The following is a 26142-nucleotide window of genomic DNA, read 5'->3' on the forward strand; positions in this document are numbered from 1 at the left end:
TAACTTTTCCCATATCCAATTACAAATAGGAAATTAAGGTGCCCTAAGTCTCCTGATTTTGTACCTTTACTAAGTCAAAGATTTTCACTAAGAGACCACCTACTCTACTACCTTAACTTCTAGGTCAAATGATTTACACAGTTGGTTTACATCAATGGGATTTACTCTATAACCAAAAATCCTGAAAATCTTCTATTACACATAACAAAAGAATGATAAACCTGCTATGTTAAAACAAAAACTAGCCGTAGCAGAGGGAGCGGTGGTTAAGAGTATGGACTCAGGAGTGAAAATGCCTTGACTGGAATCCAGCTCCATCACTGACTAGCTCTGTGATCTTTGGGAAGTTACTTAACCTATCTATGTTTCATTATCCTCATCTTTAAAATGGGCATAATGGCAGTTACCAACCAATCTCTTAAGGTTGCTGTGAGGTTTAATGACATAATCCAGCACTTAGAACTGGACCTGACACCCAGTAAGCTTTCAATAAATGTTAACTATTACTGTTAATATAAATTGAAGTTATTTTTTTGTTTAGGTCTATCTCAGTACTCCCAGACTCAAAACACTATATTCTAATTGTTCTGATTTTCTCCATCTGCAAAAGGCACTTTAAAACTACTACAAATGACTGAGAAATGAAGAACTGACAAAATCCTGTTAAGTGACTAATTTTAGATATCACTACTACTTCACTTAGAAAACCTACACTATGAAACAAGAAGCTTGCAACAAAATAGTGACAATGTGAATAACACTGTATTCAGGACTTCCTCAGCTGATGAGAGTAATAGGGAAATGTATAATACTTCCTGCACAAATGCATCTAGGGAAAGCAGGCTATATTTATTTAAAAACTATAAAGGTTACAATATAAATCAAACAAAATTAGTTGTTAAAAGTTAAGTGACTCATATGTATCCAAATTCTGACCAAATCAAGACAATCCAATGCACAGAAAGAGTATTATATAGTTCAAGGAGCAAAAAGCAATAAACAGAAATGTCAATACAGAAACTACATAAATATACAAATCTACAGTTTTAATGTAACAACAAGTCGTTAAGTACATGTGTTAGCTATCTTTCTCCAACATTAAAGTAGTATATGTTTCATATTTAGTAAAAACATACATAATGCAGAAAACCTTTAATCAAATGTAACGTAGTCTAACAAGTGTGAACCACGTAGAATGTAAGGTTTTCTTATGTGAAGATGTACATTTCAGCCCATTATCACATATATTGTTGCAAAGGTGACCCACAAAAATGTTTATCATTTGCACCTGTATACAGAGAACAAACTGCCTAGAAATTAATATTTCTTATTAATCTTACTGAGGGGTATTAGAGTAACCTGCCTGAAAGGACAAATTACTTATCTGGAGGCTTAAAATAGCAGAGATCAATGTAAATTAAATATATGAGTGAAAAAATATACAGTGTACAACAGCAAGAGGTTAGAAAACTGAATACTGTGGAAAAGATTTATTAGTCTGTACAAGTTGGTTTTGATAAACTATTGGCTACTTGTTACAGTAAATTACCAAGATTTTCATTGCAACAGTATTTTCCCACACACATCAAAATCTGGAAGCAATATGCCTTTCTCGAATTATAATTTAGTGTCTTTCCCCCCAACCCTCAAAACACAGAAGTAGGCTTTTGAGTATCAACTAGCCATTTATGGAAGTCATAAGATACAGATATTCATTAACATTACACAAGCTACGACTGAAGTGCTTGCACAAACACCACCAACATTTATGGAAAAAGGTGTTGTTTCTAAAAGTGGTCAAAGTACTACATGAGTTACGTAAACACACCATTCCTGTCCTTCTGAAAACAAAATGGGGGGAAACCTTATTGCCATCCTGTCAAATACCACATAAGCAAAAATGCTGCACAAAGGGTCATGAATCCCATGTACATATCACAGAATTAAAACTCCAGTTAAGCAACTGAGCTACTTGTGAACTAAATTAAAAGTAAGACCAAACTTCTTTAACATATCGATGCTATTTTAGAAGCATCATCAGAACAAACAGAGATTTAATTATAAATTGGCCTGGACTACATCCTGTAAAGAGAAATTTGCTTAGTACTAAAAGAGAATCCATCAGCAAACATCCTAGAAAAGTTATGGAATCATGCTCTTTGTTATTTCTGAAGGGAAATTTGCCAGGTTTGATGATACCTGTATGTCTCTCAGTGGTCCTAGGAGTTCTACATACCAATTAATTCAGTAATTGATGAGTATTTAAATGAAAAGGACACCAGAAATAGACCTTGTATCAACATACACTAGATAAGTGGATTTTTAAAAAATCACATGATGAATGTAAATCATAAAATCAAATGTACTTATAAAGGTACACCTATTTTATGTTACATAAAAAACTGCAGATTGCAAACTATGCATGCTTACCATAATGTTTTACCTGGAAACAGTCGATAAGTGGGATTTCTCGCAAATATTTACTGCCATGATACAAAACAAATATGTGCAAACTGCAAGGACCCTAAAATAGCAGTTGAAGAGTTTATATACAGAAAGATGACGTTATCCGATCAAATATGCAAGAGATGGAGCTCCCCAGAGTTCATAACACAGAGCAGTAACCACCACAGGGCCCTCCCCCTTGCCCTTCTTCCCTGTGTGTCAGTTTGACTCCTTTATTCTGGTTCTCACTTTCCCACAGTCCAGGCGTCTGAATGATCTTTTCAACAAGTTCCTCAAAAGCACACTGTACGCCATCACAGGTTTTTGCACTTGCCTCTGAAATTCAAGGAAAAATGTCAGAGTATATTCTCTTCTGATCATATTTCTACGTTTTTCTGGAAAACTATTACAGCAGAAATATCAGCTGATGATATATAAAAAGCCAAATCTCTCCCCACAGGTTTAAGATTAGCGAATTTCCTGCAACTCTCAAAGTTGAGCTATTTAAGTTCTATCTATAAGACTAGCGGTATATAAGCCCAAGATTTTGTGATAGAGTTGTAAATTTTAAAGCCCTACTCAAATACTACGCCAAAGTTCTTTCCTTAATTTTTTTAGTTCTTAATATTAGCCCCTGAAGCAGGTATCATTCCCGTTTTAGAATAAGGAAATCTAGGCTCTAAGTTAAACAATCTGGTTGCTCTGTGCCTGGGACCCAGCAGCTATAGGTGGTTGGATAAATGACATACAACCATGAACACTAGTCCCATTTTAAGTTTATGCTTATGAGACGCATGTGGACACTTAGCCCTGCTCCCCAATCCAGCCCTGCTCCCCAATCCTGTATTTCCCCAGTGACTACCTTTTTTTCCAGTCTGAGATGACTATTTATTCCGTCATCTTAAAGCTCCTCTACCTCAGCTGATGATCTAGCTCTATATTGAGAAAACCCGAAACAACCTGGCAAGAACTCCTGATCATCCCACTGACAGGGTTCCCAGCCCACCCACATCTGTATCCTTAGGCTTTGCCTTCACTCCTGTTACAACAGGTGAACCATCCCGGCTGCCGTCTGAGGCCCCCCTTTGTCTAGTTCCCGGGATCCCATCCCTTCTCATTCACTGAAAAATCATGTGCCCTCTCTTCTGGATTATACCAGTCAGCTTCAAAGCCCACCAAAATTATTGTCCGTCTCATTAAACACCCACCCGCCCAACCAAACAACCTGCCCTCCAGCCCACACCTCCTCCAGTAGCCACCTGGTTTCTCTACTCTCTCAAAACTGTCACAAAGAGTTGTCCATATAAGTTGTTTCCACTTTATCTCAAAATTTTCTTCAAACTACTCTGATTAGACTTTTGTTCCCACCACTCCATGGAAACTATTCTTTTCAAGACTACCAAAGCCTGTGCCTTGTCAAATCCAACATCCTTTTCTCATTTGACCCCTTGCAGCATTTGATGTGGCCGACCGCCTTCTTCCTTTAAACACTTGGTTCACGTGGCCTGCAGGACACTGAACACTCCCGGCACCTCCTCTCTCACTGGCGTATCTTTCGCAGCCTTACTTGCTGACACTCCTCTCTCACTGGCGTATCTTTCGCAGCCTTACTTGAGGGCACTCCTCTCTCACTGGCGTATCTTTCGCAGCCTTACTTGCTGACACTCCTCTCTCACTGGCGTATCTTTCGCAGCCTTACTTGCTGACACTCCTCTCTCACTGGCGTATCTTTCGCAGCCTTACTTGCTGGCACTCCTCTCTCACTGGCGTATCTTTCGCAGCCTTACTTGCTGGCACTCCTCTCTCACTGGCGTAGCTTTCGCAGCCTTACTTGCTGGCACTCCTCTTTCTGCTGACTTCTGATTGCTGGAGTGCCCCAGCGTTCAATCATCAGCCCTTTTCTATCCAGTTTTTCCTGTAGTGATTGCTCTAATCCCATGACTTTAAACGCCACCTAAATGCCAGTGACCACGATGTCCACTGGTTGTCTGAAAGACAGGTCTTACGTCTAAGCAGAACTCTTGGTTCCCTATTCCTCTGCCTAAACCTGTTCTCATCTCAAACTTCCACATCTCAGTTACGGCACCACCATTCACCCAGCTGCTCATGCCAGAGACCTGAACTTATCCTGACTGCTCTCTTCCCTTATCCTCCACACCCAACCTATGTGCTGTCAGCTCTACCCTCAAAGCGTCTCCTGGATCTGCCAACTTCCCACCAGCCATGACTGCCACCACAGTCAGCACCACCAGCACCCCTCATCTAGGCCACTGTAAGAGAATAAGCACCCTCTTGCTTCTGCTTCTCACGGGCCATTTGCTACACAAATGAGTCTCTTTAAAAGAATATCAAGTCACAGCACTACTCCCTTGCTTTCCACCTTGCTTAGAATAAAATTCATTTCTTTACCATATCCTAGGAGGTCCAACATGACCTTTTAAGATCTCTTGTCCCATCATCACCACCCTTTCCTCCAGCACACGCTCTGCTCCAGCCCACAAGCTTCCTTCCTGTTGCTCAGACCCACTAAGCTGGTTCCTACCTCAGGAAATACTCGTTATTCTCTCAGCCTGAGACACTCTCCGTCTTGATCTTCATACCACGAATTCTTGCTCAAATGGCACTCTCTCAAAGAACTTTTCCGTATTACCTCCCACCCTGGTCATTCCCTCTTCCCTTACTATGTTTTATTTCCTGCATAGCACTACTTACTTATACGAGTCTGTTTCCCAGCCTGGAATGTAAACTCCCTGAGGACAGGAAGTTGGACCATTTTGTTCACTGTTGTATCCTCAGTGTTCAATAAATATTAATTGAACAAACTAACATATAGAAATGAAAGACACCTAGCAAGTAAGCAGTAGAGATACTACTCAATCCCTGTCTAAAATTCCCTACACCTTCCACTTACACCACCCCACTTCTCTTTATATGTGATGTTCTCCCATTTCCATTTCCTGATTCCTACTGGGTTCTAATACAGTGGAATAGCTAAAACAGTAATTCCTAAGGCTGGCTTCACATCAGAATTAACTAGGGTGTTTCTTATAAACTGCCTTCGAGGCTCTGTTTCAGACCCGTGATAAGTAAGGCCCAGAGAGTGTAACTTTTAAAAGCTCCCAACTGGTAGAGCCAGTCCACTATGCCAGACAAGGGGCCAACAAACATCTTCTGTAAGTGGCTAGAGAGTAAATATTTTAGGCTTTGACGCCATACTGCCTCGCACTGTAATGGCAACTCTGCCATGAAGCACAAAGGCAGCCACAGACAGCAACGCAGGTGAGCGGGCATGGTGTGTTCCCATACAAACAGTGGGGCCACATCTGGCCCGTGCTGTATTTGCCAACACTAGCTCTACCGTGCTTCTCACATATTAACGTGCATACAGATCACATGAACATCTTTCTCAAATGCAGATTCTAATTCAGAAAAACTGGGCTAGGGTCTGAAATGAAGCATTTCTAACAAGCTCTCAGGTGGTGCCACTGCTGCCAGCACATGAACCAGCAGGTGCGACTGCAGGGCTGGGTCCCTGGCTTTCCTGAAGGAGAGGAATGGTGTGACTCTTCTGTAAGGCTTCACATGATGTGAGATCCTATTCTTTTTCACAGAAAGAAAAATAAGGAACCTGGTTCTACAGTTGGTTAGTTTTATAGCACAAGACAACCATGAGCTATATACACACATTTTATGGTTCATAAAGAGAACAATGTAACAGAAACTCCATTTAAAAACTCTTCATTAATAATGAAAAGATAAAGATTCACACACCTACCTATAAATAACATGGAATGCTTCCGTGCAAACTTCAGGCCTTCATTTCTGTCAACTTCACGATTTTCCTAAAAGATAAATCAAAGATTAAGAAAAGCTACCAAAATATAGAGCCAAACTGCCAAGTGTCTGACTTCTCACCTTATCAATTTTATTTCCAACTAGCATGTTTACTATGTCATTTCTCGTGCAGTACGTTTCCAACTCATTTAACCAATTATCCAGTTTAACAAAGGTGTCTCTTCTTGTGACATCATAAACTGAAATAAAAAGAATCATTTATTAAATATCAAAAGTAAGAAACAATGGCATTACATTTCTGATATGTACTAGGAACTGACATTACTATACAGACAAGTCTGTTTTTTAAGCCTTCAATGCTTAAAAATCAGTGCCTACTGATCCAGATGGAAGAAACAAGTGTATTTAAAAAAAAAATATATGCATTTACATACGTACTTCAACTTTATTTACATATGTTGTGAGAGAAATGAAATTATATCCTATGTGATAACTGAAAATTAAGCAAAACAACAGCTGTGTCTCCATTTATAACAATAAAAAAAGTTTGTCTGAAAACCAAAAGGTGTTTAGATTCAAATCTGTGGCAAAATACCAAAAAATTTTACATAAATTTCAGCATCTATGACCCTGTTACTTTATTTCTCACAAGGACCAGAATTTGAAAATTTGAAAAATATGTAAAGTTAGTGGGTGGAATCCTGATCGTCTTCCTCTGCTTTCACTTTCATCTCCCATCACTCTGCATTTTACTAAAGAGCTTATTAATTTAAAGTGTTTTCTAAACTTAGGAGATGCTGAACCAAAACTATGAGAGTCACTGTCAAATTAACAGAAATGAAACCAAAGCCTCACAAGTCATGATATATAAGAAGAGATTTCTCCCTACAATTGATCAATATTCATTTTAAACAGTTTCTCAGGAATATTAAGAACAAGCACTTTTCAATAAATTACATTGAAAATCCACACTTGGCTTTTAAGTTCTGTGCGATTATAAATCAATAGTACTAAGTGCTCTGTGCTATTTTTCAAGACTAAGAAAACAGATTCTGCTAAGCAACCAACACTCTCCTTCTTTTATAATCTGGCAGTTAATATTTGTAAGCTGCTGACTAAAGATTGGTTTCTGGTAATACTCTAAGACAGACCAATGACAGGAGGACTGGTCCTCAATTATGTCCTCAGCAACACGCGCTTTTAAACCAGATAAATTATAGGGGTGTTTTATTTTAGGTAAGCGATTTTTAGGTTGTACTTTTAAAAATGTTTTCTATGTATCTTCTTTCAGAAAAATGCATAAATCCAAACCACTCCTTAGTACATGTGTCTGATCTTTATTTTTTAATTGCTAGACAAAGGGCTGAAACAAAATTTTAAAAGTGTAAATATTCATTAATATTACATGAAGTTAATGTAACTTCAAGTCACATAAAAGTAGCCCTAAAGAAAAATGAAAGAAAAACTTATTGACCTTCACAAACAAGGAAAATTAGAAATTCCCCAGTAATAAAACAATATTTTTTAAACGGTATATTAAAGTAAAACCTTACCTAATATAACACCCTGTGCACCTCTATAATAGCTGGGAGTTAATGTTCTGAACCTTTCTTGACCAGCAGTATCCTAAAAGTGGCAATAAATTATTATTAAACAAAACAAAGTATAAATAAAAACCTTCAACATACTAATTTAAAAGCAGAAAGTTGAACAGCATTATTAAAATATCAAGCTCATTTAAAACTTAAAATTTAAATAAGACTTTTTTTTTTTACTGACAAGTGTAACATAAAAACTAACAAATACTGCCTCATCTCTAGAAAAAATGTAACAAAGTATAGGTTTTCTACAATTTTGAATTTAAGATTTTTATCACACATGAAACTCATTTCATTGAAAGCCATTGTTCTCAACTCCAGTGGCACAATAAAATTTCCTGGGAAATGAAAATACAGACGCCTAGCTTGAACCCATGAAGATTCTGACTTAACTAGGGTATGACAGAAGTTTTAATACTCTTCCCACCAGGTGATTCTGACACAGAATCAAGGTTGAGAACCAATGATTTAAAGAGAATTACAGGGGTGTTTTATTTTAAGTAGGCAATTTTTAGGTTGTACTTTAAAAAATGTTTTCTATGTATCTTCTTTCAGGAAAATGCATTAAAACCAAACCACTCCTTATTACATTTCTGACTCATATTAGGGGTAATGAATATAAGACGTACACAAGCTAGGAAATGTAAATTTCACAAGGAAGGGACCACATCTGCTCAATCACCAGTTTAACTCCAGAACCCAGAGAAATTCCTGCCATAGAATAGTTGCTCAACTTTTGTTGTAAACTAATTAGCAAGTCTCTTCTTCTGGGCCTGGTTCCTTCTGTCTTCTTTCTACCATCCTCGGACTGTGGCTCAAGTCTACCTAAGATTAAGCAAAGCAGCAGTTGGTAAACTGCTGCCTCAGCCCACCACCTGTTTCATTATATGTTTTTATTAAATAAAGTTTTCCTGGAACACAGCCAGACCCATTCACTTATGTACTGCTGGACGGCCCACCTTGGGGTTGAACTAAATATCTTCCAGTCTTTTAAGAAAAAGTTTGCAGTCTGCTAATGTAAAATAACCTGAAGAAAAGGAAAGACGTACATCGAATGTCAACAACTGCCGTCCCATGGCTGTAAGTGTGAGTTCAGCTGTGGGGCAAGCAGAAGCTCAGATGGATCAGAATTTATAACAACTATATAATTTATATGTTTAAATAGTCAGAAGTTAGATCTTTGCTTGCCTTCAAAACAGGCATTTGCAGTAAGTAATAACATCTTTGTAAGATAAAGGAAGCAGAGCTTATTATATGTGGTTTTATTTTCTGATGGAAGAAGAGAGGATTATTAAAGACAGAAACGGACAAAGCTGGAAAGGATCTAGAAAGGCTAAATGACAGAATGTGGGGAGTAGAAGTGAGGGAAGGATGTAGAGAAGAACCACCTCAGAGGTGGGTGCCAAGTAGGTCATGATGTGTGGGCCGCACTTTCGGGGGCACAGGAGGCAGGGCTGGGCCTGACTCTATTCTGTTTGAATAATCCTAGAAGGAGCATCCAAGTGGGAGAGGAGCTGATTTTATTTACATGAAGTAGATTCATATATTTCTAATCCTGAGTGAGAAGGCCTTCCTAAATATGACATGACACCCAGATGCATGAAGAAAATAACTGATTTAATCATGTAAATACTGAACCCTTGGTATGGCAAGAACACCCCTCCCCAACACCATGCTCTCTCCCCGCGCCCCCCACACTCATCCTCAACAAGATTTGAAAGTAAATGACAAACTAGGGGAAAAAGTCTGCAGCATATGACAGAGTTAGTATTACACACAAGAACATTAATGTATACTCCTCTTAAATAAGATTTTAAAGACAAATGACAGAGTGGAAAAAATGTGGCACATGACAAAAAGCTAGTATTTTTATTATATAAAGACTTTAATCATGAAAAAGATGAACACTAATATAAAAAGGGCAAAGCATATAAGAAAATTCATTAAAATATAATCAATAAATATGCAAGAAAAAAGCTCACTAATCAAAAGAAATGCAATATAAGTGAAAAATTATTACTCAGAAAGGCAAAAATGAGAAAGATTAACAATATATAGTACAGAAGACCTTTTTCCTATACCCCAATGTTAAGTCTTCATATTCTTTGAGACAGTAATTCAGCTTCTAAGTATACACTGTAAAGTAACTGGACAAGTACACACAGATGTAAAAATTAGTATGCTCATCACAGCACTTCTGATCTTTGTGAAAAACTATTAACGGTGTAAATATCTTAAGATGGTCATTTAAACTGATGTACTTCTATATTTATTGACACAGAACAATGTACATAGTGTGTTGGGGGGAGGGTGACAAGCAGGTGAATCCTTTCTTTCAGAAAGCTGCATATACAACACGTGTAACAATGTGCATGTGTCTGACATATTTTATAGGATGTTCACTAAAATGCAGACATTGGTTAAAGATGAACTTTCTTCTCTATTAATTTCATACTATTTTGATTATACTTTTTAGAATGAAACTATATTATCCTTGCAGTCAGGAGAAGCCTCTCTTATTTAAAAAATATTTATAAGCCTATGATAAAGATGTCACTTCAGTAATACCTGCCAACCTTTTTATTGAGCAGGAACTAGAAAGTAAATTAAAAACAAACAAATAAAAAACCTCTTGTATGAAAGTAAGATCTCACAGCAACCATCAAGCCTCAGATCCTATTCTAAATTGTATATGTCACAGCAGGAGCAAGGGCAGAAGAGGTAATAAATCAAACAAGAAAAACACGGAAAATCAGGCTCCACTTCAGTTCGGAAAGAAGGGAGCATTCTTAAACTTCAATATATATTTTACTACGGTCTAGTCCAACATTTTCCAAATTGTTTCTTGTTAGACATTACTGTACTGATTGATATTAAACATATTTTGGGGAAGGGACAAACAGGCTACCAATCATGTAAAGCATTGTATCTTAGAAAAAAACACAAAAAAAACATAAGACACACAGTCATTTGGAATAAAGTGTGTGTTAGAAATAGTGTGCCATTCAGAGAATGCCATTAACATGAATGAGATCATACAATGCATGAACACTTGCTGTTTCAATCTGTAATTGACACCCACCCAGCCAGCATTTACTACTTAGCCACCGAAGTATGACTCAATTTGATGACTGCAGACCAGTCCTAATATTATTATCATGTTATAAAAATATACTTAGATATTTAACTATAGCATATGTGGGAATTAGCTTATGAGTATATTTTTATATGTAATATATTTAATATATAAGCAATCGTACTTAGATGGAGAGACAGAGATAGGAAGGAAGGAAGGAGAGGCGGAAAGAGGAGCAGACGGACGCAGACTGAGTAACCTGGACGTTCCGGCAGCTAATGCTACCTTATTCAGCACTACCAGGAAGAGGTCTAGTTAGCAGAGAATGCGGATCAGAACAGTTGGGTTACCAGGCAAATGAAAAGACGCTAGTAAGTAAACACTCAGCATCAGTATTTAAAAAAAATCCAAAGTTGGCAAGCTCAAATTTTATAGATATTTACACTAACAAACATGAAAAATCATTTTTTCTATCGCTTCATTCCCTTCTCCACAACAACTGTCTTTAGCATTAGTTCAGAGTAGGTTGTCTTTTTAAAACTTTAACGAAACACATTCAATAACAATGATTCTCTCTGGCAGACGATGATTTTTTTAATACTCTGTTTTCAAATATTCTGAAGGGATTATATATTTTAAAAATCTGAGTAAGTAAAACAAGTCTCTGCCTGATTACAGAATTATAAGATATAACTATTTATGTCTATCCTTTAATCAACATCAAATCTCCCAAGTTATTAAACACACATTGTTCATTCACCTCTAGAACACTACACACATCAATTTCTGCTTCTTCAAAAAGTACAAGTTTAATATTTACACAGAATACATTTTAAAAATTCTTACCCATATTGCAAGTTTAGCCTTATTTCCATCCACTGAAATTGTTTTCACCTTAAAGTCAACACCTTGGAAAAATGAAAATTTTGATAAGAATTCCAGTAAAACATACATTTTAAATCAATTACCAAGAAAATGAAGAAACAGAAAAGCCACTTTATTAAATGCCCAAATTCACATCCGAATTCTTAGAGTTATGGATGTGAAGATAGAAGAAAAAGTGTCACTAAAGTTTAGCAGCTTAGAATTTAATCGAGAAAAATGAAAACCAAATGCTTGTAAAATTTATTCACCTACCTGTACTTCTTGAAAAAGCAAACGTTTTATTGAAAAAAATGAAAGTGTAAGGTGTAAGGTGGTGATCGACCCGGCACATTAAAAGCCAAGAGCTAGAGTTCACCGTGCTGATGTAGAGATCTCTGGCTGACTGTGGGTTGGGGCACTTTCCCAGGGCCCCCAAGCTATTATTAGGAGCGTTGTTCACAGCTCGCCAACACCCTAAGTCAGATTCTGGCTGTGGGCAGCTTGGAAGACTGGTAAAATTATAAAGGGGCCCCTCTTTTCTCGCCTTAAGAATTCTTTGTTTTTGTTTGTTTTTATCCTAAAAAACAGTATTCATTTTATATAACCTTATCAATAATCACTTGCTACTGCACAATTGCAAAAAGAGAATTTACACACAAAAACGTTTATGCCCAATCCTTTAAGAATCTTCGTAAGTTAAAGAGGAGTGCTCGAAGAGCAGTGAAATCTGTATGCACTGATTTACATGAAGAGAAGACAAGTTCCGTACGAAGTCACATTGGGCTCTACTACAGCAGCACCCAAAACCTCTCCCTGCCCTGGAAAAGGACTTGACACATGCAATCTGGCTTAAATGACAGTAACTGCCCACATGTCTTAAGAGAGTATCAGAAATAATGTGCAGTCTATCCCACTGGCCAGAGGGAAAATATTAACTCAAGACACTTGGAAAGAAACTTTCAAGAGATTTTAGCTTATCACAATTAATTCAAAACAGCCACAACTAAGATGATATATGTAAATGCTCAAATACTAAATGCTTCCTAGAACACCTGTCGCCAATATGGAAATATATTAGTAATTCTTGGATGATTTCTGATAATCCATTACACACACAAATTAGGTAATAAAAACGCGTTTCAAAACATGCATTACACCAGGTCTTTCTGCATGCCAAAGATTAAAAAAAAACAGGTGTCTTGGGCTAAGGTGATAAAGAAGTTGATGAAGTCATTCCTAGAATGTCAGGCAACCACAAGTTAAAGGACAGTGCCAACTGCACAGTCCAAGGAAAACCTAAGTGCAGTTTCTTTGAGGCAAAACAAACAAAAAATTCTATATATTAAGTAATCTTTTATTCACCAGGTCTAGATAAAGAAATCTGCCACACCATTTTTATAAAAAATATGAAATTATTTACATTTTACTCATATAGCTTAAAAAAAAGACACCCAAACTTGAGAAAATGTGGATGAAGAAATGGTTCTGACTTGGTAGAGGTACTAAATGAAGGCCACTGGTAGACATCGCAAAGAGACGGCCTGTCACACATGCTCCACAGTTAAATTCTCAAGGTTCTTCAGAGAAGATAGAAAGAACTTTTCTATTCTTAAACACCTAAGACAAATCTGCTCAAGGGCAGACTGCTACCAGCTAGTCTACCCAGGAAAAGAAACTCAATGTTCCCGGAATGTTTGTGTTCTCCTTCCCTCCCCCAATATCCTCTTTCTCTTTTATAATTTCCTGCATATATTTCTTGGCAGTCTAATGACTTTCTCTGTCATACGTATAATTTGCATATCAATAACTGTCTCCAAGTTACTCTTCTGACATGTTAGATTTGAAAGCTACAGATAACACCCTCAGGAAACACTGCCCCTGGAGTCCTACCATCAAAGTCAAGAGACAGGCAACCTGAAAGGGTACCTCTCCTGGACACAGGACCTTCAGTTCTCCTTCATCCTCCCTTGGTTCCTCTGGTGGATCTCGTGTGCAGACATTGATCTCTTTAGCTCTTAGATGCTCAAACTGCTTCTTCACCAAGTCTGGGTCTTCTGTTTTGCAAGTGGCTGTTAATTTGCCTTATTGGTGGCAGCAGTGGGAATATTTCTGATAAATTTTATTTTGCCAACTTCTCATTACATTTGATTAAACTATCTTTTCAACCTTCTCATGTGGATGACAAACAAGGAGCTCATAATAGAAGCAGACTGTTTAGGAAAAAACACTCCTGTGTTTCTCCTCTACAACAGTGAACGCTTCTGTGACCCAATACATAGGGTTTTTCCCACAACTACCAATTCTTTGACTTTCCAGGGACACCAGCTGGGTGTCCCACGATTCAATTCAGTTCTGACACGATCTACCTGAAGTTAAGAGATAGATCCCACAGGGTAAGGGCGAAGTCCCACAAGACTGCCACACCCCCATTTCAGAGTCCAATCTCAAGTCCACGTTGTTACCTGTGCTTCTGACCAACTGGCTATAAATCAGAGGTTCCCATAATCCCTCCTCAATTAGATTAATTTGATATAGTAGCTCAAAGAACTCAAGAAAACAGTTTACTTACTAGATTATCATTTTATTATAAAAGGATACAACCCAGGAACAGCCAGAGGGAAGAGATCTGGGCACAGGGCAAGGTATGGGGAAGGGACACAGAGTTTTCATGCCCTCTCCAAGCATGCCATCCTTCCAGTACCTCCACATGTTCACCAACACAGAGCTCTCTGAACCCGTGGGGTTTTTTTATGGAGGCTGGACTGATTAAATCATTTGCCTTTGGTCATTAAACAAAACCTCCAGCCCCTCTCCGCACCCTGGAAGTGAGGGAGGTAAGATAGGGATGAAAAGTTCCAACCCTCTAATTATTGGGTTGGCCAAAAAGTTTGTTTGGGTTTTCCATAGCATCTTACAGAAAAACCTGAACGAAATTTTGGGCCAACCCGATACATGGTTGGTTCTCCTGGCAACCAGCCTCTATGCTTAGGGGCTTTCTAGAAGTCACATCATTAACATAAACTCAGGTGTGGTTGAAAAAGGCTTGTTATGAAAATACAAAAGACATCCTGGGAATTCCCTGGTCGTCCAGTGGTTAGGACTTGGTGCTTTCACTGCTGGGTGCCAGGTTCATTCAGTCCCTGGTCGGGGAACTAAGATCCCATAAGCCACGTGGTGCAGCCAAAAAAGAAAAAAAAAAAGAAAAGAAAAACAAAAGACATCTTTAATGATTCTTATCACTTAAGAAAATCCAAGGGTTTTCGGAGTTCAGTGCTAGGAACCAAACATATATTTCTTATCATAAATAACAAAATCATAGGAGAACTGTCACTTCAGCTTTTCTCTAGTTGTTCATTTGGGCTTGCATTTTTAATACAATATTCAATTCTGTTCCTCTGCAGGAATCTTTTTATAGGCACACGCCTATTTTATGAAGGTTAAGTTAGTTAAAACTAGATAATATAACCAATAAAGCCTTTGAAACAAGCAATAAGTGAGACATGAAAATTTACCAAAAGTAATATCAACTACACTGTAAAGAAATACCAATGAATGGGAAACCAGAACATATCAATGGAATCATCTGCCTTATCAAAAGAAAAACCAGCAATCAAGAGAAACTGACTCAGAACTAGCAAAGATGTTAAAACTAGCAAAAAAGGATATTAAAAACACATAACTGTATATCACATGTTCAGAAAGTTAAGCTGACGTGAGAGAGATTTTAAAAACCCATACCAAACATCTAGAGATGAAAACAACAATGTCTGAGATTAAAAAAAAAAATACACAGGATGGGATTAACAGCAGATTAGAGAATGCAGAAGAAAACACAAGTGAATACATAAGAAAAACCTGTAAGTAACATCACATACTCATTGGTGAAGAACTGAAAGCTTTTCCCCACATATCAGAACAAGATAAGGATGCATACTCTCACCACTTCTATGCTCAGAGTACTGGAAGTCCTAGCCAGAGCAATTAGGCAAGAAAAGGAAATAAAAGGCATCCATATTGGGAAGGAAGAAGTAAAATTATCTCTGTTCACAGACAACATTTCTTATATGTAGAAAATCCTAATGATTATATTCCATACACATACAAAAATATTGTTAGAACTAATAAGTGAATTCAGCAAAGTTGCAGGATATAAAATCAACATGCAAAACTCAGTTGCATTTCTATACCCTAATAATGAACAATCCAAAAAGAAAAATTTTAAATATCATTTCATTTACAATAGCATCAAAAAGAATAAAATGCTTTTAAAATAGATGACAATGATAATAATAGTATTCAGGAATAAATTTAACCAAGGAGCTTTAATATTTATACACTGAAAACTACAAAACACTGCTGAAAGAAATTAAAGAAGACACAAATAAGTGGAAAGACATGCTGTGTTCATGAGTTGGAAGGCTTAATATTGTGAAGATGACAATACTACCCAAAGCTATCTACAGATCCAACACAATCCAATAAAAATTCTAAGAGCTTTTTTTGCAGAATGGAAAAGCTGACACTCAAATTCGTATAGAATTACAAGAGGCACTAAATAACAAAACAATATTGAAAAAAAAGAATAGTTGGAGGACTCAAACTTCAAAACTTACTACAAAACTACAATAATTAAAACAATGGTACTAGCATTAAGTACAGACATTGAAACCAATGTAATAAATAGAGAACCCAGAAATAAACCCTCACATATATAGCCAACTGAGTTTCAACAAGGAAGCCAAGACCATTCAATAGGAAAAGGCCAGTCCTTTCAACAAATGATGCTCAGAAAACTAGATATCCAGATGCAAAAGAATGAAGTTGGACCCTAACCTTACACCATATACAAAAGTTAGCCCAAAATGGATCAAAGATGTAAATGTAAAAACTAAATCTTAAAAACTCTTAGAAGGATAGGAAAAATTTTTCATGACATGGGATTTGGCAAAGATTTTTTGGATATAACACCAAGAGCACAGGCAACAGAAGAAAAATAAACTGGACTTTATCAAAATTAAAAACTTACATGCATCAAAGGGCAACGTCAAGGGAGTGGGAAAAAAACCCTCACAAAATGGGAAAAAAATATTTGCAAGCCAGTTATCTGATAAGGGATTAGTATTTGGAATATATGAAGAATGCCTATAACTTAACAACAGAAAGCCTTATTCAAAAATGGGGAAAAGGATTTGAATAGACACTTCTCCAAATAATATACACAAATGGCCAACAAGCACAGGAAAAGATGCTCAACATCATTATCCATTAGGGAAATGCAAATCAAAACCACAATGAGACACTACTTCATATCCATTAAAACAGCTACAATTAAAGAAAAAAGTGAAAAATAACAAGTGTTAACAAGGACATTAAGAAATTAGGATGCTTGTGCATTGCTGGTAGGAATGTAAAATGGCACACTGTGAAAAATAGTTTGGCAGTTCCTCAAAAAACTAAAAATAGAATTACCATATAATGTAGCAATTCCACTCAGGTACATACCCAAAAGAACTGACAACAGGAACTCAAACAAATAATTGTACAACAATGTTCACAGCAGTATTATTCACAAAAGGCAAAAGGTGGAAGCAACTCAAGTGTCCATGGACAGATGAATGGATAAACAAAATGTGGTATGTACATATAATGGAACATTATTAGCCATAAAATAGAATGAAATTCCAATACATACAGCTATAAAATGGAATGAAATTCTGATATATGCTACAACATGGATGAACCTTAAACACATTATGCTAAGTGAAATAAGCAAATTACAGAAGGACAAATATTGTATAAGTCTACTAATACAAGGTATCTAGAACAGGCAAATTCATAGAGACGGAAGGTAGAACAAGTTACCAGGGACTGAGAGGAAATGTGGAGTGGGAGTTATTGCTTAATTGGTGGAGTTCCTGTTTGAGGTTATGAAAAAGTTCTGGAAATGGATAGTATTGATGGTTGCAAAACAATGTGAACATAGTTAGTGCCACTGAATCATACACTTAAAAATGGTTAAAATGGTAAATTTTATCTTATATATATTTTCACAATAAAAAATAGATAACCAGAGAATCTTATATCTATGAAAGAATTTAAATCTGTGGATAAAACCTTTCCATGAAAAAACTCCAGGCCCCAAATGAATTCTACTGAACATTTAAATAATAATCCATTACAAACAAACTCTTGCAGGAAACTGAAGAGGAATGAATACTTCCTTAGTCAGTCTATGAGTTCTATAGTACCATGATACCAAAACCAGACAAAGACACTATAATTAAAGAAAACTACGGATTACTATCCCTCATGAACATAGATGAAAATCCTAAACAAAATTTTACCATAAGTCATCCAAATAGGTGAAAAGAACAGTACAGCAAAACCAAGTGACGTTATTTCAGAAATGAAAGGTTGATAATAACATGGGGATAAAAAAAATCAATGTGGATTTTACTATTTTAAACCAAAAAAGAAACTTCATATGAACATCTCAACAAATGTGGAAAAGGAATTTAACAAAATCCAACGTGCATTCCTAATGAAACCTCTCAGCAAACCAGAAATAGAAGGAAACTTCCTCAACCTGATAAACAGCAACCTGATAAACAGCCTGATAAACAGCAACCTGATAAACAGCATCTATGAAAAGATACAACTAACAGCACACTCAGTGGTAGAGACTGAATGTTTTCCTCTTAATATCAGGAACAAAAGAAGGATATCAGCTCTCATCACAACACTGCACTGGAGATCTTCAGCCAAGGCAATAAAACAAGAAATAAAAGGCATCCAGATTGGAAAGGAAGAATGTAGCAACCCAATGGGATCTATGGGATTAAAAAAGCACCTAGAACGAATAAGCAAGTTTAGCAAGGTTGGAGGACACTAAATAAACATTTAAAAAATCAACATTATTTCTATATAATAGTAATGAAAAGAAACAATATTTTTTAAAAATTTACTACCATTGTACATAAAAACCTATAAAATACTTAGGGCTAAATCTCACAAAAGATGTGAAAGGTATGAGGCATTCTGAGGCATTTTACCTGCACCTAAAGGTCTCAGGTGTTTTTGCTGCAGCACCTACAGCACTGTGGCCTCAGGAGACCCCAGAAGCCAGGAAATAGGGTCAGGCCTGGGCCTCTGGGGTGGGAGCACTGAGTCCAGGATGCTGGACCACCAGAGAATTCCTGTGCCCAGGGAATATTAATCGGTGTGTTCTCTCTTGGAGATGTCCAGCTCGACCCCAAGACCCAGCTCCACCCAACTGCCTACAGGCTCCCATGCTGGAACACCTCAGACCAAACAACTGGAAAGACAGGAACACAGCCCCACCCATCAGCAGATGGCATCTAAAGTCATACTGAGCCCACAGCCACCTCTAAATACACCCTCTTGACACGGCCCTGCCCACCAGAGGGACAGGACCCAGCTCCACCCACCAGTGGACCAGTGGACCCAGCTGCACCCACCAGTGGACCAGTCCCTCCCACCAGGAAGCCTGCACAAACCCCATGACCAGCCTCACCCATCAGGGGCAGACACCAAAAGCAAGCAGAGCTACGATCCTGAAGCTTGCAGAATGGAGACCACAAACACAGAAAGTCAGACAAAATGAGGTGGCAGAGAAATATGTTTCAAAGGAACAATATAAAAACCTGAAGGACTATTAAATGAAGTGGAGATAGGCAATCTACCTGAAGAAGAATTTAGAGTAACAATAATAAAGATGATCCAAGATCACAGAAAAAGAATGGAGGCACAGACCAAGAAGATATAAGAAATGTTTAACAAAGAGCTAGAAGATTTAAGGAACAAACAGAGATAAACCATACAATAACTGAAATGAAAAATACATTAGAAGGAATCCATAGCAGAAAAAATGAGGCAGAAGAACAACAAGAGAACTGGAAGATAAAGTAGTGGAAATCACTGCTGTGGAACATAAAAAAGAAAAAAGAATGAAAAGAAATGAGGACAGTCTTAGAGACCTCTGGGACAACATTAAACCCACCAACATTTGCATTATAGGGTGCCAGAAGGAGAAGAGAGAGAAAGGGCCTGAGAAAATAATTGAAGAGATTATAGCCAAAAATTTCCCTAACATGAGAAAGGAAACACTCAAGTCCAGGAAGCACAGAGAGTCCCATACAAGATAAACCCAAGGAGGAACTTGCTGAGACACATATTAATCAAACTATCAAAAATTAAACAGAAAGAAAAAATATTAAAGGCAACAAGGGAAAAGCAAGAATTAATATATAAAAGAATCCCCATAAGGTTATCAGCTGATTTTTCAGCAGAAACTCTGTAGGCCAGAAGGGAGTGGCATGATATACTTAAAAGTGATGAAAGGGAAAAAACCTACAACCAAGAATACTCTACTGAGCAAGGCTCTTGTTCAGATTTGATGGAGAAATCAAAAGCTTTACAGACAAGCAAAGGGTCAGAGAATTCAGCACCACAAAACCAGCTTTACAAAAAATTCTAAAGGAACTTCTCTAGGCAGAAAAGAAAAGGCCACAGCTAGAAACAAGAAAATTATGAATGGGAAAGCTCACCAGTATGGAGGTTCCTTAAAAAACTAAAAATAGAACTACCACATGATCCAGCAGTCCCACTCCTGGGCATATATCTGGAGAAAACCATAATTTGAAAAGATACATGCACCCCAAGGTTCACTTCAGCACTATTTACAATAGCCAAGACATGGAAGCAACCTAAATGTCCATCAACAGCGGAACAGATAAAGAAGATGTAGTAGATATATACAATGGAATATTACTTGGCCATAAAAAAGAACGAAATAATGCCATCTGCAGCAACATGGATGGACCTAGAGATTATCATACTGAGTGAAGTAAGTCAGACAGAGAAAAACGAATATCATATCACTCATATGTGAAATCTCATTTTTAAAAAATGATACAAATGAATTTATTTACAAAACATAAACAGACTTACAGATTTCGAAAACAAACTTATGGTTACCAATGGAGAAACATAGAGTGGGGAAGGATAAATTAGGAGCTTGGAGTTAACATATACACACTACTATATATAAAATAGATAACCAACAAGGACCTACTGTATAGCACAGGGAACTCTACTCAATATTCTGTAATAGCCTACATGGGAAAAGAATTTGAAAAAGAATGAATGTAAGTATATGTATAACTGAATCATTATGCTATATACCTGAAACTAACACAACATTGTAAATCAAATATACTCCAATAAAATTTTTTTTAAAAAGAACATTATAAGTGAAAATTTAAAAAAAAATGAGCCATACACCTAGTGTAAAATAAAAAACTATAAAACTTCTAGAGGAAAATGCGGGAGAAAATCATTGCAATCATCTCTTGAGCACAAGATATAACACTGAAATCATCATCCATAAAAGAAAAAAATTGGTAAGTTGGATTTCATCACAATAAACAACTTCTGCTTTTAGAAATAACCTGTTTAGAGAATGACAAGAGGAGCCACAGACTAAGAAAAACACATTTACAAAGCATATTTCATCTAATAATGGACTTATATGCAGAATATATAAAGAACTCAAAGCTCAACAATAAGAAAAAACCAATTAAAAACTGAACAAGACTTGGACACTTCACACACACACACAAAATATATACATATGGATAGCAAATAAGAACTTTAAAAGATGCTCAACATCATAAGTCATTAGAGAATGCAAAGTAAATCACAATGAGATTACCAATACACACCTATTAGAATGATTACGATGTAAAAGTCTGACCATACTAAGTATAATGGATGGGGCTACAGAAGAACAGGAAAGGGGCTTCCCTGGTGGCGCAGTGGTTGAGAGTCCGCCTGCCGATGCAGGGGACACGGGTTCGTGCCCCGGTCTGGGAAGATCCCACATGCCGTGGAGCGGCCGGGCCCGTGAGCCATGGCCCCTGAGCCTGCGCGTCTGGAGCCTGTGCTCCGCGACGGCAGAGGCCACAACAGTGAGAGGCCTGCGTATCGCAAAAAATAAATAAATAAATAAATATATATATATACTGCTAGTGGGAATGTAAAATGACACAACCACTTTATAAAAAAATGGACAGACTGTTTTCCAAAGTTAAATATGCATTTACCATATGATCCAGCAATTCCATTATTGGGTAATTACTCTAGAGAAATAAAAATTAATTTTCATGTAAAATCCTGTACTTAAATGTTTTTAACACGTCTATTTATTATCACCAAAAACTGGAAACAACCCAAATTTCCTACAATGGGCAGATGACTTAACCAGCTCCGAAATGGAATACAACCCACCAATAAAAAGGAACAAACTATTGACACGCAAAAACTCAGAGGCAGTTCAAAGGCATCATGCTAAGTGAAAAAACTCAGGTTGGAGGTTACACACGCTATTCCATCTATATGACATTCTCAAAAACACAAAACTATAGTGATAAAGACCTAGCAGTGGCTGCCATGGAATAGAGACGGGGAAAAAGTGTGCCTGAAAAAAGATGGCACTAGGGGAACTCTTTTGGATGTTGCAACTGTTTGGTATCCTGATTGTGGTAGCGATTACATAACCATATACATTTGTTATAACACATATTAAATTCAAAGAACTCTATACCCCCAAAGAAGTCAATTTTACTATATCATAATTAAAAAAATATTGCTATCTACTTGGAACATAATAGATCAAAAATACTTTCTGAAAGAATAAATTATCAGAGAACATGTAAAATTTCTGCTTCTTTCCAATTTATTTTGCTGCCGAAGTAAAGATGGATTTTGTAAAACTGTTCCATGGGCTTTTAAAATAATTAGTTCTTCATTCAAAATATTTCTTGACTGTGTTATTCTATTTCCCATGACCTTATCTGTATCTTTTGGATCTATCTAATTATGAAAGAGACATAACAAATCTCCTAATATAAATGTATTTTCATCAAATTCTTCTCTTGTGTTTTAAACAGATTTGCTTTTATATATCATTTCTGTGTTTGGTGCCTACTTGTTTATGACTATTATAGCTGTTTTGTTAATTAATTTGGCTTTTCATCATTACATAATATCCTATTTGATTTTGTCCAGTGCATTAGCCCTGAATTCTACCTTAAATCATGTTATATTACCACCTCTGCTTCTATACTGGTGCATCCCTTTATTTCAACCTTTCCATATTTCTTTTAAGTACTTTTCAGCTCCAATCTGGCAATGTGAATTATTAGGAGAATTGGACCCATTTACATTTAATTAACTGATAAATCTAATTTTGCTGCTTCCCTCTTATGTTTAGCATTTCTGACATTCTGTTCAAATCTGTGTTTGATCTTTTTCATTGCTGAGTTGTAATTCTGTGCTGTAATTAAAAGAATACCAAGTCAGGAGGCTGGATTTAGTCTCAGCCCTCTTACTAAGGTCTCGATAGCCAACAGCTTATTAATTAATCTCTTTAAGTCAATTTCCCCCTTCTCATGAAAGAATATAAAAATTCCTGGTTTATCTGCTATTTAGTTATTTTGGGGGAGGGGGTAGAGGATAACAGGAGAGGGGGCATCAAGACAGATACGATAAAACCTTTAAGGATCCAAGGAGAACAAGATTAGGAGGACCTAGATCCCCAAGTCTCAGTTTACAAACAACCTAAAAAGTATTAACAATGAAATGTGCTAAGTGCTCTGCTCCCCCAGAAGACAGAGCTGAGAAGGAGTGAGCACTGGAGGCGAGGAAAGACGGTGAACAAGGTTACAAAGATCCAAGTCTGGGAAATGAAGAGACACCAGGGCTTTCCGTGGAGACTACTTAGAGGGAAAAATGGTTATGGTGCCTGATGGTCTTATGGCGGCTAGCAGTAGCAAGATAAGAACATCTGGAGGGGAAAGAGGAGTGTGGAGGAAGGTCTTGTCAGAAGTAGGCTAAATTCTGAGGCTAACCTGACTCTTGCTGATGGACATGAGGCTGGCAGAGGGGTGGGTGGCTTTACTCCAAATGGAAGTCATTATCCAATAAATAAGAAATAAAATGACCAAAAAAAGCCTGGAAATTAGGAAACACATTCCTAAATCAAAGATTTCAAATATTCAAAGAGGAAAGCAAAACTGAACATTTAAACTATGCAGAGAGCAATGAAAAACAAACAGCCTATCACAACCTATGGGACACAGTAAAACTTGTTCTTAGAGGACATCTTTATTAAAGAATAAAGACTAAAAAGAAGGGAACTTAATACTCATCTTAAGAAACTAACAAAATAAACCAAAATAAAAGTAGGAAGGAGAAAGAGGGGAAAAATAAAGCAATTCCTCAAACAATAAAATAGATACATTCCTTAAGGAAAAGACAGACCAAAAAAAATGTACAAGTTTAGAAATGAGGGAACGTGAACACAGATAATGAAGAGTTTAAACGAATACGACAGGGACTTCCCTGGTGGCCTGGTGCTCCCACTGCAGGGGGAACGGGCTCCACCCCTGCTCGGGAACCAAGAACTAAGATCCTGTGTACTGGCCAAAAAAAAAAAGATACTACATGCAACTAACTTAACAAGTGAGTTGGGATTTTCCTTCCTAGCTGCACTCCTAAGACTGTCCTAAGAAACAAGAGAACATGAAGAGGTTGTAACAGTGAGGAAGAAGCTGAATCAGACTGACTCAGATGAAATATAACCTTCATAGAACAGATAATTCCAGTAGTATTTAAGCAAGTAAGGACAATTTAAAAAGACGGAAAGCTCCTTCATTGTATAAACTAATACAACTTTAATACCAAATTCTGATTTTTTAAAAATACAAAAAAGGAGAGTCCATCTTACATATAAAAATAGATGTAAAAATTCTAAATTAGTCAACAGAATCCAGAAATACATCAAACAAAATGAGTGAAGGCTTATCTAGGAAAGCAAGGACACTTCAGTATAAAAAGGTCTATCAACCATTAGTCAGTGCTGAAAAGGCATATAAAGAACATCACAACCTTTCCTAATAAAGCCTGTAAGTAGAATGGAAGAAAGAAACAATCTATATATGATCAAGACCATTTGTCATTATTCTAAAGAAAGAAATGTCAGAGCCATTTTTATTACTTTAACATGTTTAATTGAATGAAATATTATGAAATAGAATAGTTCTACTTTACTTTCTGAATTATCTCATATTCCCAAGTATTTTAAGAAGTTTATGTTGTGGCATTAAACAAGATGTATAAACTACTTTGCATTTTAATTAAATTATCTTTCTGTTAAGTAAGCCCAAACTATAAGGTAACTTGTGTATGAAATCTATCTGACACCTGCCCTTAGAAGCCAAACAGTCATGGGTATTTCTAAAAACTTACCAAGGGAGTGATAAGAATCAGGGATCTAAAGTCAACCAACAACAAGCAAAATTTGTCTAACTTTAGTTGAAATGTATCAACCCTCAAAAAACACTTTCACATATTGTAACAATTATAAGTCTTAAAGATTAAGAAATAGTTTGTGAGCCTGTCTTAAGTAGAGAGCCAGTTTTAAATTTTCTAATTTTTTTACTTGAAAATTTTTACTTAAAGTGCTCTTTTTGTATTCAAAGGTTACCTAAAATAGGGTAAATTAAAAAAACAAAAACAAAAAGCAAATTTTGCCTATTTGATCATACTATATAAAGTTAATGTAACTACTTTCTATATCCATGCTTAAATTTCAACCAGTTGTATCTATGCAGTTGATTAAATACCTCAGGTAAAGACCTGATTAAGCACCATCTTATGGCCTGACCATAGCAAAAAGAAAATCTAATGCTTATTATTTCCCCCCCAAATATTCCCATGTAACAAACAAAAACCTGGTCAAAATATTCTTACAATGTTGTCTGTGTGTTTATTTTTATGTCAGATACGTTACCTTGGATTATATATCATTAAATATTGGTTGTGTTTCATTATGTTTCTTCTTTTAAGACTCAAACATACTATGTAAAATCTCCTTTTCTGATTTCCATATCTATCATTTTCTCACTCTAATTTAATATTCTTATTCATTTTGGTAAATTCTACCCACTTTTCCATTCCTAGCTTCTATGTTCTTTATTGTGTTTCCCAGTTTCTACTGTCCCTTGTGATCCTTCCAATCTCACCTTCATTTCAGTGATGGTTTTATTTTCTTATCTTTTCTTTCTTTCCACTCAATCAGCTCACACTGCATTTTCTCATGTAGTCGCACTATCTCTTCCCCGACCTCTTATATCACTGTTTTGTGCTCTCACTGATAAATATTTCCATTAAGCCTTTTAAATTCATGGCAAAATGTTTGGTCATTATTTTCATCTTCTTTACAGCAATATTTTTTTCTGGTGAGGATTCTTCAACTGTCCTTTGTTTTTCCATTCCTTTCTT

At 36.6% G+C, this 26142-nt stretch overlaps 1 protein-coding gene across 1 annotated transcript in view; it reads right to left on the reverse strand.

Moving 5' to 3' along the window:
• Nucleotides 1-830: 830 nt before the first annotated feature.
• The window catches only part of RAB18 (RAB18, member RAS oncogene family), a 33440-nt gene continuing 8128 nt past the window's right edge, over nucleotides 831-26142 (reverse strand). The window contains exons 3-7 of the mRNA XM_027122049.1: nucleotides 11761-11822; nucleotides 7794-7866; nucleotides 6361-6479; nucleotides 6221-6287; nucleotides 831-2781 (exon numbers count right to left, since the gene is read on the reverse strand). Of these exons, the coding sequence (XP_026977850.1) occupies nucleotides 2606-2781; nucleotides 6221-6287; nucleotides 6361-6479; nucleotides 7794-7866; nucleotides 11761-11822 (497 nt within the window). The 3' untranslated portion in view covers nucleotides 831-2605. The remainder of the gene's footprint in view (nucleotides 2782-6220; nucleotides 6288-6360; nucleotides 6480-7793; nucleotides 7867-11760; nucleotides 11823-26142) is intronic.

Source organism: Aethalodelphis obliquidens, unplaced genomic scaffold (genome assembly GCF_003676395.1).
Source record: "Aethalodelphis obliquidens isolate GAN/ISIS:26980383/991018 unplaced genomic scaffold, ASM367639v1 scaffold23, whole genome shotgun sequence".
Classification (NCBI taxonomy): domain Eukaryota; kingdom Metazoa; phylum Chordata; class Mammalia; order Artiodactyla; family Delphinidae; genus Aethalodelphis; species Aethalodelphis obliquidens.